The sequence below is a fragment of the Aspergillus uvarum genome (assembly GCF_003184745.1).
Source record: "Aspergillus uvarum CBS 121591 unplaced genomic scaffold BO82scaffold_24, whole genome shotgun sequence".
Lineage (NCBI taxonomy): Eukaryota > Fungi > Ascomycota > Eurotiomycetes > Eurotiales > Aspergillaceae > Aspergillus > Aspergillus uvarum.
This window is the reverse complement of record NW_020291321.1, coordinates 148,684-164,331: the sequence shown is the minus strand read 5'-3', so window position 1 is coordinate 164,331 and position 15,648 is coordinate 148,684. Positions and strand designations below refer to the sequence as shown.

The window sequence follows — 15,648 nt, the reverse complement described above, 5'->3', positions numbered from 1 at the left end:
CATTATGCTAGGGTCTGGTCTGTGGCTGCTATTCGAAATGAGAGACCGTCATTCACGCCAAGTCTCTGGCATTGGACCGGTACGGTCAACCTGAGCTTGCAAACGAGCATGCTCTAGCTAGGTATATCGTTCATCCTTCCTATACCTACCTAAAGCCGTGTTTCAGTAGGAGGGATCCGAAATTGTGCGCAGTATTCGCGGCCAATGTTTCAGACCGAATTTGATACATCAACGCCCATCAAATCTTGCTCAGACTAGGCAACTGCTACCTACAGACGGCAAACAAGACGGAGGTAGTGAGACGAGGCGTTTGGAACCGGGTGCTAATGTCAGTCCTCGCAAGGGCTGTCTGTATAGCCTTGCTTGAGTTGAGCAGATTTGTGTACCTACCTCTAGTATCCTTGCAGTTTATGGTAATTGCCTTTATGCCTCGGCTGTCCAGTGTGGTGACCGCCTGGGGCAGGAAGAATCATGCAGTACTATTATTGTACCTACCTAGTAGTACCTACCTACTACCTTCGGTAGTCGACTACTGTACTTTTAGGCAGAGCCACGCCTTCTCCAATCCAGTGCTGGCTTAAACTTCCCGTTCTACCCACAATCTTCGACTCAAGCCCAGCAGTCATCATGAGATGAACATACGAGCGCATGCATACAGCCCTCACTCTTTACCAAGAGCGAGGCTGCCACCGAAAGAGAAAGCGCTTGATTTAGGACAAGTCATCGTCGTCTTGAATATGGCCCGTCGGGAAGCGATGTAGTCTGTGATTCACTTGGAGGGGCCACTCTTGTCACTGGACAGCAACGCAGTCAATGGAGAACTGGACGTGCTGCATCATGCGCACCTCTTGACTGAACCATATTCAAGACTCTAGTGGGCTGGAGTACGAATGCAAAAGACTGCTAACCCGGCCAGCAGATACAGACCCGTCGCAACCATCCATGGCAAACCCATCCAGACTCCCTCCCACGCCATTCCTGCCTTGAGAAGAGCTGCCAAAAGCGGTCCAGCTATCATAGACCCCGCGGCCTCAGCAAGTGCAATTGTTGTGTTGAAGAGCCCGACATGGGTCTCGGCCACTAAGGCGCTTCCAACACTACGAAGTGTCATGTAAAAACCCCACCCGAGGGCCGAAAAAGATAAACCTATACCGAAAAGGACTGGATGAGCAGCTACCGACATTGTGCCGAATCCTGCCACCAGTACACAGATACTGGCGTGTGTGATTCGGAGATCTCTTCTTATCGGAGAGAGATAACCTCCAAGAATTTTGGAGATCAGAGGCAATATGAGAAGGAAGGCGACCAGGTTGACTGCGCCTTTGAGGCTGATGAGGAACGTCGCCTATCCAGTTACTTCTGTTAGCGACTTCAGGTTAGTGGCTCGAATGGGGAAGACATACCTCGGCTACACTCCACATGAAACGCTTGGAGGCATATTGCAGCACAAACTGAAGCGTCTGGCTTCCAATGCTAGATGTCAAGAAAGCGAAAAAAATCGCTAAAGTGTTGGCATTGCCTAAGACAAACCCAACCACTTCGATTAGTTGGAATTTGACCAAGTGTACAATAGCCATCCATCTCATGGTAGAATACTCGTTGGCTGGTCCTTGTGCTTCGCTCTCAAGATCTCCTTCCGATCTGACGGATGCTTGCGGTCCAGTTTCTGGTAAGGCGAAAATGGGGATGATCCCGCAAACCTCAATCGCTAACCCTAACAACGATGGCGTCCACACATCCTTGGACATCAGCCAAGCGCTTAGAGGGGCTGCGAGAATCTGAGAAAGCAACATCGCTGCAGCCATGAGAAGATACGCATTTGCCCTGGGAGGTCATCGCATTTAAGCAGCTTAATAGCAGGACATGGAGGGCATCATGCTTACCTTTTGTCAACTGGGAAGATGTCTGCAATGACAGTCCAGGCAACGGAGCTAGCGATTTGGCTACCACCCCCAAAAACCTGGAAAAGTGGTGTAAACCACACTGCTTCGAGTGGGATGCTTGTATGATACCAGCCTGAGAAGCACGTCAGCCAGTACTTCATCTCCCCGACTTCCAAATCACTCACAGATGAGGCGGATAGCGCATTCTTGCATGAGGAAGCCCGCAATGCTGATGATGATGACAGGTTTGCGTCCGACTTGATCCGCCATAAGACCAAATGGAATAGCTAGGATCATCCCGGGAAGCTGAGTAAACGTATCCTGCCAGCCTACCAGCAGAGCGAGTTTGCCTTGCACGTCAGTTGACTTGCAGAGCGGATGGGCGGTTGCTGTTACTCTATCGAAGGCACTAGCAGATAGTTCGGGATGCATGCGCTGACAGATAATGTTCTCGTATATCTGCAGCTGCGGCGCGACAGCGAGATAATCGCCAAAGTCCAAAGTGACGATGATGAGGCACACAAACAGAAGAATCCATTTAGATCTTCTGGGCGTGCTTTTGTTCTGACATGGCTGATCGCGAGGGCCTGGTAAGAGTAAACTCGTTTCCAATACCTCATCTGCGCCGAGTAGATCGGTTGTCATCTTGAAAGGAAGGGTAGACAGCTCCAACCAATTTGAAAAACACGCGCACACACTCCGGAGCACCCTCAGGAAGGAAAGGGGTGGGAGTATGTTGGGCGAGAGGAGATTACTGATCTCACCCAGCGCAATTGGAAAGGTGCGATTGCGAGCTATTTAGCTGCATGGCAAAGCAGTGCGCTAGGCTGGATGCGTGTCTGCTTTGATATAGGTCGAGTGTCTTATCTGCTTATCGGATTCCAGAAAAGTCGACAGCAACAATAGATCGGCCTCCGGGAATGATGGATGGATTACGCATTTTACATTGTGGATGAGTGGTACGAGCTTATAGGCTCATGCATCTGACAGCCTTCGCGCTACGCTAAGGCCCAGCCCAATCCCGCTGGTCGAACCGCATATTACCTTGGATTGATACGTGGTTGCCTGTTGTTTCAACACATTATCATTGAGTCCTCAAGATCACCCTATCATACTAGGGTGATCATGGACAAAGGAAAGCATTAATCTAATCATGGTACAAAATATGCACGGTGGATATCATGCTCGCCGACTACTCGTCGACGACAAAACAAACCCTAATACAGCACACTGGCAGCGAGAAAAACAACAAAGCATCAAAGACAAATGGGTATGTATACTTTCGCCTCAATCATACAAAAGCGATATCACTTCTCACACTTCCCGTCAGCTCTCTTTGCATACCTCTCTGCTCACTCCAGTCTCGGTCTGCCGATCGAATCAAGCTCACTCGGCGCGATCGGACCTCGTATGGCATCGAAGAATAAGAGGGGCTCTTGCGCAATGGTGGCAACGGCGGAGGATCCGTTCTAGGGGCTTCACCCGGCGCGTTCGACGCAATCTGGAACCAAGTCCGATTGTTCCCAAGAGATTGACGCTCATTGTTCTGTGGGTCAGTTGATCCGGGGTACGCCGCGCTACCGCCGGCCTCCCCTCGCTGGGCACTGCTTAAGCTTAACTCGCTGTAAAAGCGGGGTAGCGGAGCAATTGCCTCGGAATAATTCTGTGCGAGACTCGATTGACTGGGCTGCTTATTGATGGGTCCTGACATCGGCGCGTCCGACGATTCCTCTGATAGCGAATGGAGGTAAGCCGACTGTCGGTGGTCATCAGTATAAATGGAGGCTGACATCGCCGCCGACCAGGGGCGGTCCTGCCGGTAATCATCGATATAATGGGAACTAGCGACTGTGTCTGCTCGACTCACGGTGCTGCGCGCCCGATGCAGAGCGCGGCCACCGGATGAGCCACGACGGGCGAATTGACCCGCAAACAGAGGATTGGAAGAGTTTCGGCTCTTTGCACGACTGTGCACGAAAGCTTCGAGGGAATCCGTATCGGAGATGGTCAGCGTGTCCGGCTCGACGGCTCGGAGGCTCACGCGCTTAGGATATTCTGTGCTTTCCCGTGCGCGGAGGGGCGGGCGAGGGAATAATGGCGCCAAATTCCCCACATCGCTCTCGTCGCTCTGGAAGGAGGCTTGTGTGTTCTGCCAGGAGATACGAACAACTCCATGTCCCGGCGGCCCGAATCCACCGGCCCCATGGCCAGCGCCACTGAGTCTGACAGGCAGCCCTGAAGCAACCGTGGAGATGCCGCTGGAGCGCTTTGAATACCTCTTCGACCGCGATACCGTTGAGTTCCGCTTTAGTGACCTCCTCGGCTGTATCGGCCGAAGTGGCTCACGCTTCTTTGACGTAGTCGTAGTGCGCCTGCGCACGGGAGGACTGCTCTGGAACGACAAGCGCTTTGGTTGCGGAGGTGGATCCGCTACTGGTTTCGTCTCTTCCAGCTCCTTCGTGCTCGCCAGTGGACCAAAGTCCCAGTCCAGGGTTGAGTGGGGGTATGCGTTCTCCTTGTCATCTGTGTAGTTGATGGTGTCGGCATCGGCCAAGGGCTTCGTGTGCCAGAAGATCTCGAGCTTTGGGGGTCTGGACGATGGCGACGGGCTTCTTAGCATTCTTGGCGGCTTGCCTGGGGTGATCTGTTCAAAAGGCTGGCAGCGAGGGTACATGTCAGAATCAGGATCGGGGGGGGGTGACCCCCTTTTTTCGTCTGCAAGTCCCTCCTCCGGTCCTGGAGCGACACCTTTCTTCTTGTGACGCCAACAGAAAAATAGAAGTACAAGAGCGCTCAGAACAATGAGTGGAACGATGACCGAGATCGCAATGATGCCGGCCTTTCTGCCGCTATTGCCGCTACTACCGCTGCCTTCGTCCGCCGTGGCGGTAGCAGCTGCATTCTCGTCGTTCTTTTTCTTCGAGACTGTTTTGATTGTGAAGTGCCGGCTGTCCTCCGCAGTCTCCTCGCGAGCTGTCAGGTTGACGTTAAAAGTTCCCGGACTGATATCGGAAGGCACCTGGCCATAAATGGTCTTGTTGTCGCGGTTGTAATGAAGCCAAGGGAGCTCATCACCCATTTCAACATCCAATTGGACAGAGTCGTCGGTTAGAATTGAGTTGTTAAAGACGAACATGAAGAATTGCCCAATGGCAGCGTCACATTCATCCAGATTATCATGGAAGAATTGAGAAAATTTCAGGCTGACAAGTAGGGTGGCCACATCCTGAGATTTATCAGTTACAGTGATGGTGACATTCTGGTCTGCAGCGTCTGCTGGAGGTGTACCGCTCAAGGAGAGCGATTCCTTGTCCAATGCCAACCATGTCGGAGAATCCACATGAATATTTGCTAAATCCGTGCGCGTCGCTCCATGACCATCCAGGGTCAAATCTTCCAGGAAGTTAGGGCTATCGACTTGCTTCCCTTTGGTTACGAAGAGGGTCTGTGCACTTCGATTGAAGGACAAAATATGTGGGCTAACGGTCATCGCAAATGTCATGGTAGCAGCGCTGAATCCGGCTACATCCGAAGCGATCAGGTTGAAGCTGAATGTCTGAGGTCCGATATCCGGAGTCGACCCGGAGAATCGTAGGGCTGCCTGGTCGAAGGAGACCCACGATGGCAACGGCGCATTGTCAGGGGAAGTTCCGTAGTAGACAGTGGAGGGACGCGTGTTGGTGAACGTGTCATGATCGAAGGATATGGAAAAAGAATCGCCAGAGTGTACGATGATCGTGTCTGGAGCCGATGTGGCGCCTATCGCTTCGAGTTGTGGTAGCAATGGTTTCCCCGGTTTTGGCCCATCATCGGTTGTGACTACCAAGTTGACCTCCATGTTCACGGATCCCGTCTCGTCGGAAGCCACCAATTGAAATTTCGGCGACCCGATATCGTCTTTCTGGGGCGTTCCAGATATCGTGCGGTGCTTTGCATCTAGTTCGAGCCATGATGGGGCGTTGAGAAGCGTGTACTGAGTGTTGGGCCCGCTGCCAGCAAACGTGCCTTGGGAGAAGACAAATTCGAATGGCTCAGAGACTCGAGCTACCGGGGGCAGCTGTGCGTTCACAGGGTAAGTCGGTGCGAGGTCTGCAATTACCGTCCCCAGAATGCTGAGGAGACCCAACGCGATGAGCGCCATCTCTCCAGAGCAGTGAGAACGGTCGGGACGAGTGAGTGTCTTCGGTCAGATACACGAAAGGCAACTCGTATTGTCGCTCTGAATAGGCAACCTACGCCAGCGTCAGGGAAAAGCCACGGTGAAATGGTCGAGAGTTGAGTGTTGAAAGTGAGAAACGAGGAATTGCTCTGCCCTAAGGGCAGAGACTCTAGTTTCTTCCATTATGACATTCGCGCCCAAGGGCCCAACGGGCACAGGAGAGGCGCGAAGCTTGCATCCCCTTCAAAAAGAGCCATGCCTGGATATGCTTGACGTCACTTGGGTATGGGAATGGTCAGAGATTGATGGTTCGCGGCGCGATACCGCTCACTCTGTGAAATGTAGGCCTCGCTCCCTCTGCAAGGGATGGCGTCGTCGGGAAGCCAAGGAGCGAGCCACCGTCCAACCACCGCCTGAACCGTCGACACCCTGACTCGGAGAATTGCACATATTTGACAGATGGTCTGAAGGAACCAACTAGCACTTGCATCTTTTGGTCTTGTCGTGAGTAAGCAAGCTTATCCAGGGGACACACAAGCGATGCCACAGGAGTGACAGGGGCAGCAGCAACAAACCAAGGTCTCAAGGGTTATTTGACTACAAATCCAGGACCATTCTAATGCCAGTCCGACCTGGTCCATAGTAATCTGGGATTTCTTCGCGCTCCGCATAATCACTGCGGACGTACAACGCTCTGGCTGGGGCTCTGTCCTTGTCCACCCATAACTGGACATACTGACAACCCTCCCTTTGCAGACGAGCGCGAACGTAGCCCATTAGCTGGAACCCTACGCCCCGACGGCGATGATTCTCGGCTACGCAGACTTTATGGAGCAGGGCAATGCCTTTCTGGCGAACGTAGACCGCATAAGCCAGAACCAGCGGGGGGGTTGCGCCTGGGAGGTGGGCATACAGGACCCTCGTGTTAGGCTTCTTGCGCCAAAGCTCCTCTCCAAAGCTCATGCCCTCATTGGCAGGAAAACTCTTTCTCTCGACACGTGCGATCTGGGCAAGAATATCCAGGGCTTGGTTCCTGTTCAGGGAGTGGATGTCTGAGAAGATCAGATCGGTCGACATTCTTGAAAGTGTATGAAACGATCCCGAAAGTGACAGGGCAGGCCGCAGGAGGGCTGACAATGAAGGAACCAAAGAAACTGCAGGGCAAGGAGTTTGAAGGGCAAAAGGAAGTCCTCAAGAATGAGAACCGAAGGGGGGAGGGGTTCGTGAAGAACTTGAAGTCAATCTGTCTGTCTCTCTCCACAGGCGCGTTTCCACATTGATTTTGTTCTTAGCATGTAGTTGTAGTTATTTGGTTGAACCTGAATTGTAGGCAAAGCCTGAGCGGTGGTAATATTACTGCCCGAATCGGGTAACAAACTGGTTCCAGGATCACCGTACCGTACCGTACCGTACCGCATCGCGAGATCTCTCCGGATCTTGAGCTCCAACGATCCCTTCCTCCAGGTACAGGACATGATAGATATCAAACATTCTCTATCGCGTTTCACCTCTCCCTCTCTCTCTCTCTCTTCCCTTCTCTCTCTGTCATCCCCCCCCATCATCCAATCCGTACAATCCCAACGCGCAGCCCACCAAACAAACAAATAACCGAACACAACCAAAAGAAAGCCATGCCGCCCTCCCAAGCCGACGACAAACGCCAAGCGGCCCGCGAAGTCATCGACATTCTTCATGAGATTTCCACCCTCCTGGTAAGCAAGCAAGCAAACCAGCCAGCCCATCATCATTTCTCCCTGCCCATTCCGGTGTATGGCCTGGCCGACCAAACCCCAACCCCAACCTTCAGCAACAGCATCAAACCACCCACCCATCATGAATCCTCACCCCAAACCACCGCGGAGCTTGCACTTACGCGGCTGGAGTTGATCTTTCATGTGGTGATCCGCGGTGATTCAGGGCGTCTACTCCCGCTTGTCCAGTAGTTTCTACATCCACACCCTCCGTGATCATGCTTAACGCCGGGGATGGACTGGATTGAATTGAGCTTGACCTGATGTATAATGCACAGAACACCCATCTGGATCGCACCGAGCTCTCGCTTTGTGTCTCGCTCATTGAGAACGGGGTGAATCCGGAGGCGTTGGCGGTAGGTTCTCTGCCAGTTTAATCTTTTTTTTTTAAAAAAAAAGCCCGGTGGAAGCGGAGCGGAGCGGGAGGCCAGGCGGCACTGTTCTGTTCTGTTTTGTCGAGGTCTTGGCTTGGGGTCCCTGGGTGCTGACTTGGTGGTCTTAGGCTGTGATTAAGGATCTGAGGAAGGAGGCTGGGTCTGGGGTCAGGGGGCTTGCTGAGCAGCAGCAGCAGCAGCAGCAGCAGCAGCAGCAGTATGAGTGAGTAACCGGGTAAGGTGTTGGGGGTGGAGGGTGCAGGTTGAGGGTGTGGATGTGGTTTTGTGATTTGCTGTCGGTTTGGGCTTGCGTGTTTGGATTTGGATTTAAAGATACCCGTGAACCATTCTAATTATGTATTGAGATTTAAGGTGATGCATTTCGTTGTGCAAAGGGGTTGAAATTATAGGTTGCTTGTTTATAAAAGTGGGTATCTGGGGGCCTTTCGCTGCTCTTACAGGACTGTAGAATTTGACTCGGACGGTCAAACCTCGTTTGAACTTAATTCATTGAAATGCAGTCTCTTGGTATCATGGGTTCTGGCCGCAAGGGCAATGGACACGGGTTTTGTAGAACAGATCAAGGTTACAACAACTTAATAGGCCAACGAGTAAGCCGCGGAGATAGGCTAGAAGATGAAGAAGGCCCCGGAAATGACTATGACTTTCCAGCGCCGGTTGTGCTCTCCTTGGACGCTGCTTCCGCTACCGTCTCGACCGTCGCAGCCTTGGAAGCGCCCTCGGCGGCGGCGGTTTCCTTCGCCTTCGTGGTAGTGTCCTTCTCATCTTCACTATCCCCCAGACTGAACGGGTCGTGTTCTCCTACCGGAGACGGCTCCACGGCGGCTAAGGGTTGCCATTTGCTGGACTTGCCCGTCGTTCCGGGCGAGGCGTGCCGGACCGGCTCGGATGCGTCGTACAGATTATCGATCTCCGTTGGGGGCCCGTCCTGGAAGGCAACCTTGCGTCTGTCGGGGGAGGGTGACGAGGTCTTGTACAAGTTAGGGTTTGCGAGAGGACGGGGAGGACGAGCGGGAGGAGCTGCGAAACCTGTCAGTGACTTTTATTTCATCGGCCTGAAGTGATGCGGTCAACTTACCCTCGGAGTCCCTCAGTTCCAGAGCTGAGAAGTCGTCGCTCAAGACTCGGTGGTCGGCGTCGTACCGCTCACGGTCCCCGCTCCGACGCGGACGGCCGAAAGGATCTTCGCGCGGGCCCTGAGCAGCCTGATTGCTGCTCTCTTCTTCCGGCTCTTCTCCATCCAGCCTCTTCTTCAGATTCGTCACCCACGAGTTCACCTTCGATTGGGTTTCCAGGAATCCTTTGCGGATGTTCTCGCGGATGACAGGCAGGTCGTCTGCGGTAGTCACACGGGTTAGTAAGCTTGGAAGTGCACACCGAGGCTGAATAGAAACCAACCATCGAAGAAGCTGTATTCTTTCTCCTCCTCTTCGTCGCTTCCTCTTCGTCGCTGGTAAGCGCGATCATCCTCATACCGTGGCTGCGGGGCCGCGCGGCGGTTGTAGTGTTCGGCAAGCTGGCGGGCATACATCTCATCCTGCTCGAGCTGTCTCTGGGCGGCCGACGGACGGGGGGGCTTCGGAGGGGGTACGTCTTGTTCGGCGGCATTGGGATCAGTCATGCCTGGGGAGTAGATAAGAGGTTAGTCGGGACGAAGAGGCAGCACTTGTGGCTGGGGGCTACAGACCTAGTAAAGCATGGAAGGCCCGCTCCACATCCCAGTTGCTTGCCGTCAGCACTGCTCGGACGACTCCAATGTCGATCGTGGGGAAAGCTTCCTTGAGGGTGTTCTCGGCCTGCTGCCGCGGGCTCACGGGGCGGGGTGGCTTCCGCGGGGCAGCTTCCGCGGCGGGCGGCTGAGCTGGGGGAGCGGAGGGGAAAGCTGAGGTGACGCCGATCTCCTGGGCTTCATCGTCGAAGTCCAGAGGACGCGCCGTGGTGGGCGACTCTGGTTTTGGACTGGCCGGCACTGCAGAGAGTCTGCTGGCCGCCTGGGGTTACCTTAAGAGTTAGTAGTCGCAGTGGAATCGCGGCAGCGGGGATCTAGAACATACGTTCTTGTCTTCTTCCGACATGATGAACAAGCTGGTTGAGGAATGTGAAGGAGGTGTAGGATATGTGTGTAGAGGGAATATATTTAGGCACACAGCCCGAGACTTGAACTTGGCGGTTCCTGGGGATTTATTTGATTGCGTGGAGGAGGAATTCGCCCAACAGGCAGAAAGTATACCAATGATCGATTGACTCTCCGCCCGCCCCCTTTCCTTTCCTTTCCGATGGTCCCCGGTGACGTTGCATCACGTGTGTCGAAGGTGCTTAGCTGACATAATCCGCCAGTGCCTTTCCATCCCGATTGAGCATAACTTACATACTTGAGTTGATCTTCTTGATATCCTTCGCATTTGGTCGTCGTGAACGGAGCTGGAGAGGTAGCGACCTCCAAATTGCCGAAATCTCTGTATCCTTGGTCTCCTTCAATATGTCTCAGTCGGGCCAGTCACTTACCATCGAATCTTATTGTGGCTAAAATCTGGACTGTCAGCTAGTCAGGTTGGACCAGGCTGATCATTGATCAATTCCAGAAGTATTCTTCAGCATGGCGTCGGAACTTGACCTCGGTTCCTCTTTTATACCCGCCTTGTATAAGCCTGCCTCGCTGCTTCCCATTGCAAGACATAAGCAAAGTCTACTCTATCTGGTCGAAACCTACCCCGTCACCATTGTCGTGGGACAGACTGGAAGCGGCAAGACGACCCAATTACCCCAATACCTCGAACAAGCAGGATGGTGTGCAGATGGGAAAACAATTGCTATCACGCAGGTAACATCATCTCCGTCCTTTTGGTTCGGCCGTTGACCAGCCAAGCTAACGATTCGCAGCCGCGTCGGGTGGCTGCCACAACGGTGGCCGCCAGAGTTGCCGAAGAAATGCGCTGCAAGCTCGGCGAGGAGGTGGGCTACTCAATCCGCTTCGAGGACCTGACGTCTGCTTCCACGAGGATCAAGTTCCTGACCGATGGTATGCTACTTAGGGAGGCACTCGTTGACCCCCTGCTGTCGCGGTATTCGGTGATCATGGTCGACGAAGCCCATGAGCGGTCCCTCAGCACTGATGTACTTCTGGGCATTCTCAAGAAGATCATGAAAAAGCGCCCGGAGCTAAGGATTATCGTCAGCAGTGCAACGCTGCAGGCCGAAGACTTCCTGCGCTTCTTTGCTGGGGAAGAATTTGACGGCGATGCAGATTCGGGCGAGATTGGTGGGAAGGTTGGCAGAATTATCAGTCTGGAGGGTCGCATGTACCCGGTGGATATGCTCTTCCTTGAGTCACCCGCGGAGGACTATGTGGAGCGGTCCGTCAAGACGGTCTTTGATATACACCTGCAAGAAGTAGAGGGAGACATCCTTGTGTTCTTGACCGGGCGAGAGGAGATTGACACAGCTATACAATTGATCACGGAACGCGCCGCCACGCTTCATCCCAAAGCGCAATCGCTGCTCCCTCTCCCGCTGTACGCCGGCCTCACGACAGATCAGCAAATGTACGTGTTTGAGCCAGCGCCCGAGAACACTCGGAAGGTCATTGTGTCCACCAACATCGCCGAAGCCTCTGTTACTATCAATGGAATTGTGTATGTGGTGGATTGTGGTTTCGCCAAGCTGAGAGCTTACAATCCGAGCACGGGCATTGAAACATTGACCGCGGTCCCGATTTCCAAAGCAGCGGCTGTCCAGCGTGCAGGTCGAGCTGGGCGCACTAAGCCAGGGAAATGTTTCCGTCTCTACACCCAACAGGCATATGAAGCCCTCCCAGATGCAACTATTCCGGAAATCCAGCGATCCAACTTGGCGCCAGTGATCATGCAGCTGAAAGCTCTCGGGATTGACAACATCGTCCGTTTTGACTTCCTGACGCCTCCCCCCGCCGAACTGGTAATTCGTGGTTTTGAGCTCCTGTATTCTCTGGGCGCAGTTGACGATCATGCCAAACTCACCAAACCGCAGGGGATGCGCATGGCAGAGTTGGCCGTGGAACCCATGATGGCAAGGGTGCTCCTTTCCGCGCCGGGCTTTGGCTGCCTCAGTGAGATTCTTTCAATCGCGGCGATGGTCAGTCTTCAGGGCACCGTCTGGGTTCAGCACGATGGTGATCGGAAAACATCTGAGAGCATGCGGAGGAAATTCGCAGTCGAGGAAGGCGATCACCTAACATATCTCAATGTCTACCAAGCCTTTGTCACCAAGGGCAAGAAGGACTCGAAGTGGTGTCGAGATAACCTCTTGAACTTCCGATCCATGCAACGCGCCGTGAGTATCCGCGCCCAACTCAAGCGATACCTGGAACGTTTCGGGATCCAGGTCGATGAGACGCTTTCTGCCCGCGCTAGACAGGAGGATCCAAGCAAGCTGCCGGAAAAGATACAACGGTGTCTCACAACGGGCTATTTTGCGCATGCTGCAAAGATGCAGCCGGACGGCACGTTCAAAACAGTGAGCGGCGGGTTAACGCTGCATGCTCATCCGAGCTCGCTGATGTTTGTGAGTCAAATATCCTTGCCATGGAATTTGGAATACTATTGCTAATTTGACTATGCAGAATCGTAAAGCCGAATGGGTCATATTTCATGAAATCCTGCAAACGGGAGAAAAGACCTACATCCGCGATATAACCAAGATCGAAAAGGGCTATTTGCTCGAATATGCACCGAACTATTATCAAGTGCGGTAATAGATTCTCCTGCAGCGATTCCTCATCACACCATGTATGTACAGTAGATGATCCTTGGTAGTCTATGTTTCTATGATGATATCCCATTATGCATGAAGTGAAATCTTGTTACTACCTGGGGGGGGAGACAAACCTCAGACCTTTGTCGAGCCATAACAAGCAAGCGGAAGATCAGTTAGTCTGTCAAACTGAGTAGTTGTAAGATAGAGTTTATGCTTGATATCTCTCAGCGAAGTCAGATGAAGAAAAACATGAAAAGCGTCTTGCTGGGTTTAATGAGAGTAAATTGTTGAGTTGATGTGAATGAATGGGTGACTTAGCCGAAAGGTCGCGTTGAACTCGCTGAACATCTTGCTTGTTTTCATCTTCATCGTGCTCACCCAAGGTTCTCAGACCCCCGCCTCTCACTCCAACTAGCTTGTCAGCTGATCTTGACTCGATCTTTCATTTCTTGAAGCAACCACCAGGGGATTCGAGCATCAAATCGCGACATGTCGGGCCATCACCATCATCACGGCCACGGCGGACATTGCCATGACGAAGACGGCCACGACCACTCCAATGACATCACCCCAGCCATCCAGTCGCTCCTTTACTCTCAGGTTCAGTTCGACTCTATCACAACCCTCAATGGTGCGTATCATACCCGCGCGTGCAGAGATCGATTGCTCTCAAAGCGATTGGGTACTAATAAACAAGGCAGAGGCGGCCCCCAAGTCTGGCGCTGCGATCGTCAAGAAAACATGGGCGGAGAGACTCGACGACGAGCCGGAGCTCGAAAGCGATGCTGATGAGCAGCTCCTGATGTACATTCCGTGAGTTCTGCCTTGGAGGGTGTGTTCGGAGTGGAAAGAAAACTGTCTTGCCTGTTGCTGTTGCTACCCCGCCATTGCCCCTCCTTGAGCTTTGGGTGTCGCGAAAGAGCGAAGACCACCTCAACACGCTTCGAACGCAACTGTTCCCGATCCCTCTGCGACGATTAACTAACTCTCTACTTTATCTGATACAGCTTCACCGGCCAAGTCAAGGTCCACTCTCTGTTGATTTACACCGCGCCCACCCCCTCCGCCCCCAAGACCCTGAAACTGTTCAAGAACCGGGACGACATCGACTTCGCAACCGCGTCCGAGTTGTCGCCCACCCAGACGATCGAGATTCCCCAGCCCGTTGCCGGAGCCGATGTCTTCGAGATCCCCCTGAACCGTGCGCATTGGAACACCACCACCTCTATCACGCTGTTTTTCGAGGATAACTGGAGTGACGGCGAGGAGGACGTGACCAAGGTCGGCTACCTTGGATTCAAGGGGACTTTTATGGCGCTGAACCGCGAGCCCGTCAACTTCTTGTATGAGGCCGCGGCTAATCCGAACGACCATGTCGCTATTCAGGGCGTCAACGGGGTGGGCAGTAAGATTCTGTGAGCATGGGGAAAGGAAGGGATTCCGTGATTTGGCGGGGTTGCGGCGCGGATGGATTGACTTGATGTCCAGTCACCGTTGTTGGTGCTGTTGTTACCTGTGCCTGTTGATGCGGTGCAGTGGTGTTGATTCGTGATCGTGCTTTCTCTGGTCATAGAGCTGGCCTCTATGCCAATGCTAGTCTGAAATTCAGCTTATGCATGTTTGTAACATTGAACTAACTTGAGCTATCTAATATGATGGAATGTGATGATGACCCATGGACAAGAACCCAGAACTCCAGAAATGCTGACACTTATATGGGATGGACAATGTGATGCGTGATTTCATGCAAGAACAGCGGTCCGCTCTTCGGCTTTGACCTTTCGTCCATTGGCTAATGGCCCGGCCTGCGCTTCTCCTGCCTCTGTCTCTGTCGCCTCTTCTCCGACCTCTGGAAGCGAAGAGATCGGCGCATTCGGCAAGACCACCGGCCCTTGCGCCTGGCGCTGCAGCTCCTCCAACTCCTCCTCGACTTCGTCTTCGTCCTCCCTGGACAGACGGCCCGCGAGCATCTGACTGATCTCCTGCACCACCACAATTAGCATGCCGTTCTTCTCCCTAGAAAAACCTCCCTGCACCAAAAAAAACCAAGCCAGACTTACCTCCTGATAAGCCCGCGCCTCCTCGGTCTCGCCCATCAGCTTCTCGACCCCCTCGATCCCGCCCATTTCCCGGTGGATGGTCTGCAGCACTTGGGTGCCCTGCTGCAAGCCGAAGAGCACGTCCTTCTGCACCAGGGCGAACTCAATCTGGCCCGTGAGCTGCTCCAGCTGCTCCAGCTGCTTGTCGGTCTTCTCCAGCAGCGACTCCTGGTACTTCTTGCGGCGCAGGGCCAGCAGGGCGCGCTTGCGGTCGTCCCGCGCCAGGCATTCCTTGGCGATCGCCGTCTCCCGGTCCGTCAGCACGGTGATCCGCTTCTGGTACTGGCGGAGCTTGTCGCGTTGGTTCTTGAGGTCAAGGATCGCTCTGGTTTATGCAGGGTCTCCGGTTAGCTTGTCGGTCGCGGTTGCGGGCAGATTGGGAGTCTCAATGAAGCACTCTCCGGACTTGGGCACACAGGATTGCACTGGAAGATAGAAAGGAAGTCTCACCGGTCCTGAGCAGAGATCTTATGGGAGCTGTTTGCATTCCCCATTGTCAACGCATAGTGTCGTTTGATTGATTGTTGTATTGTGGTAAAGAGAGTGACTGCGGAGACCAGCCCAGCGTCAGGCGGGCCGATAACAGCAGATGCGGATGACGTCCACTGATATCCGGTTAGGGTATGGTCA

At 53.4% G+C, this 15,648-nt stretch overlaps 8 protein-coding genes across 8 annotated transcripts; 3 read left to right on the top strand and 5 right to left on the bottom strand.

Annotated features, from left to right (window-relative positions):
• Window positions 1-871: 871 nt before the first annotated feature.
• On the bottom strand, window positions 872-2,528 carry BO82DRAFT_282461 (putative MFS transporter; the record flags this gene model as incomplete). The annotated part of the gene is made up of 4 exons (XM_025631370.1): window positions 872-1,345; window positions 1,404-1,824; window positions 1,884-2,016; window positions 2,069-2,528. The coding sequence occupies 4 exons, from the start codon at window positions 2,526-2,528 to the stop codon at window positions 872-874; spliced, it is 1,488 nt and encodes a 495-aa protein (XP_025492318.1).
• A 413-nt stretch (window positions 2,529-2,941) lies between these two features.
• BO82DRAFT_67836 (putative transmembrane glycoprotein) lies at window positions 2,942-6,125 on the bottom strand. Its single transcript, XM_025641463.1, has one exon. It carries the CDS (start codon window positions 6,022-6,024, stop codon window positions 3,175-3,177), a length of 2,850 nt encoding a protein of 949 aa, XP_025492317.1. The 5' UTR covers window positions 6,025-6,125; the 3' UTR covers window positions 2,942-3,174.
• A 432-nt stretch (window positions 6,126-6,557) lies between these two features.
• Window positions 6,558-7,200, bottom strand: BO82DRAFT_67817 (GNAT family N-acetyltransferase). The gene has a single exon (XM_025641462.1). It carries the CDS (start codon window positions 7,117-7,119, stop codon window positions 6,640-6,642), a length of 480 nt encoding a protein of 159 aa, XP_025492316.1. The 5' UTR covers window positions 7,120-7,200; the 3' UTR covers window positions 6,558-6,639.
• Window positions 7,201-7,519: 319 nt separating this feature from the next.
• On the top strand, window positions 7,520-8,417 carry BO82DRAFT_334516 (mitotic-spindle organizing protein 1). Its single transcript, XM_025633266.1, has 3 exons — window positions 7,520-7,754; window positions 8,072-8,149; window positions 8,296-8,417. Exons 1-3 carry the CDS (start codon window positions 7,674-7,676, stop codon window positions 8,392-8,394), a joined length of 258 nt encoding a protein of 85 aa, XP_025492315.1. The 5' UTR covers window positions 7,520-7,673; the 3' UTR covers window positions 8,395-8,417.
• A 15-nt stretch (window positions 8,418-8,432) lies between these two features.
• Window positions 8,433-10,263, bottom strand: BO82DRAFT_431951 (CUE domain-containing protein; the record flags this gene model as incomplete). The annotated part of the gene is made up of 5 exons (XM_025640750.1): window positions 8,433-9,208; window positions 9,267-9,524; window positions 9,587-9,811; window positions 9,876-10,179; window positions 10,243-10,263. The coding sequence occupies 5 exons, from the start codon at window positions 10,261-10,263 to the stop codon at window positions 8,826-8,828; spliced, it is 1,191 nt and encodes a 396-aa protein (XP_025492314.1). The 3' UTR covers window positions 8,433-8,825.
• Window positions 10,264-10,598: 335 nt separating this feature from the next.
• BO82DRAFT_334512 (putative ATP dependent RNA helicase) lies at window positions 10,599-13,177 on the top strand. The gene is made up of 3 exons (XM_025633265.1): window positions 10,599-11,009; window positions 11,069-12,727; window positions 12,786-13,177. The coding sequence occupies exons 1-3, from the start codon at window positions 10,785-10,787 to the stop codon at window positions 12,915-12,917; spliced, it is 2,016 nt and encodes a 671-aa protein (XP_025492313.1). The 5' UTR covers window positions 10,599-10,784; the 3' UTR covers window positions 12,918-13,177.
• Window positions 13,178-13,298: 121 nt separating this feature from the next.
• Window positions 13,299-14,571, top strand: BO82DRAFT_353974 (PITH domain-containing protein). The gene is made up of 3 exons (XM_025635098.1): window positions 13,299-13,550; window positions 13,621-13,732; window positions 13,927-14,571. The coding sequence occupies exons 1-3, from the start codon at window positions 13,409-13,411 to the stop codon at window positions 14,336-14,338; spliced, it is 666 nt and encodes a 221-aa protein (XP_025492312.1). The 5' UTR covers window positions 13,299-13,408; the 3' UTR covers window positions 14,339-14,571.
• On the bottom strand, window positions 14,532-15,584 carry BO82DRAFT_353973 (ESCRT-III subunit protein VPS20). Its single transcript, XM_025635097.1, has 3 exons — window positions 15,469-15,584; window positions 14,980-15,343; window positions 14,532-14,901 (listed from the first exon to the last, which is right to left on the bottom strand). The coding sequence occupies exons 1-3, from the start codon at window positions 15,510-15,512 to the stop codon at window positions 14,662-14,664; spliced, it is 648 nt and encodes a 215-aa protein (XP_025492311.1). The 5' UTR covers window positions 15,513-15,584; the 3' UTR covers window positions 14,532-14,661.
• Window positions 15,585-15,648: the final 64 nt, after the last annotated feature.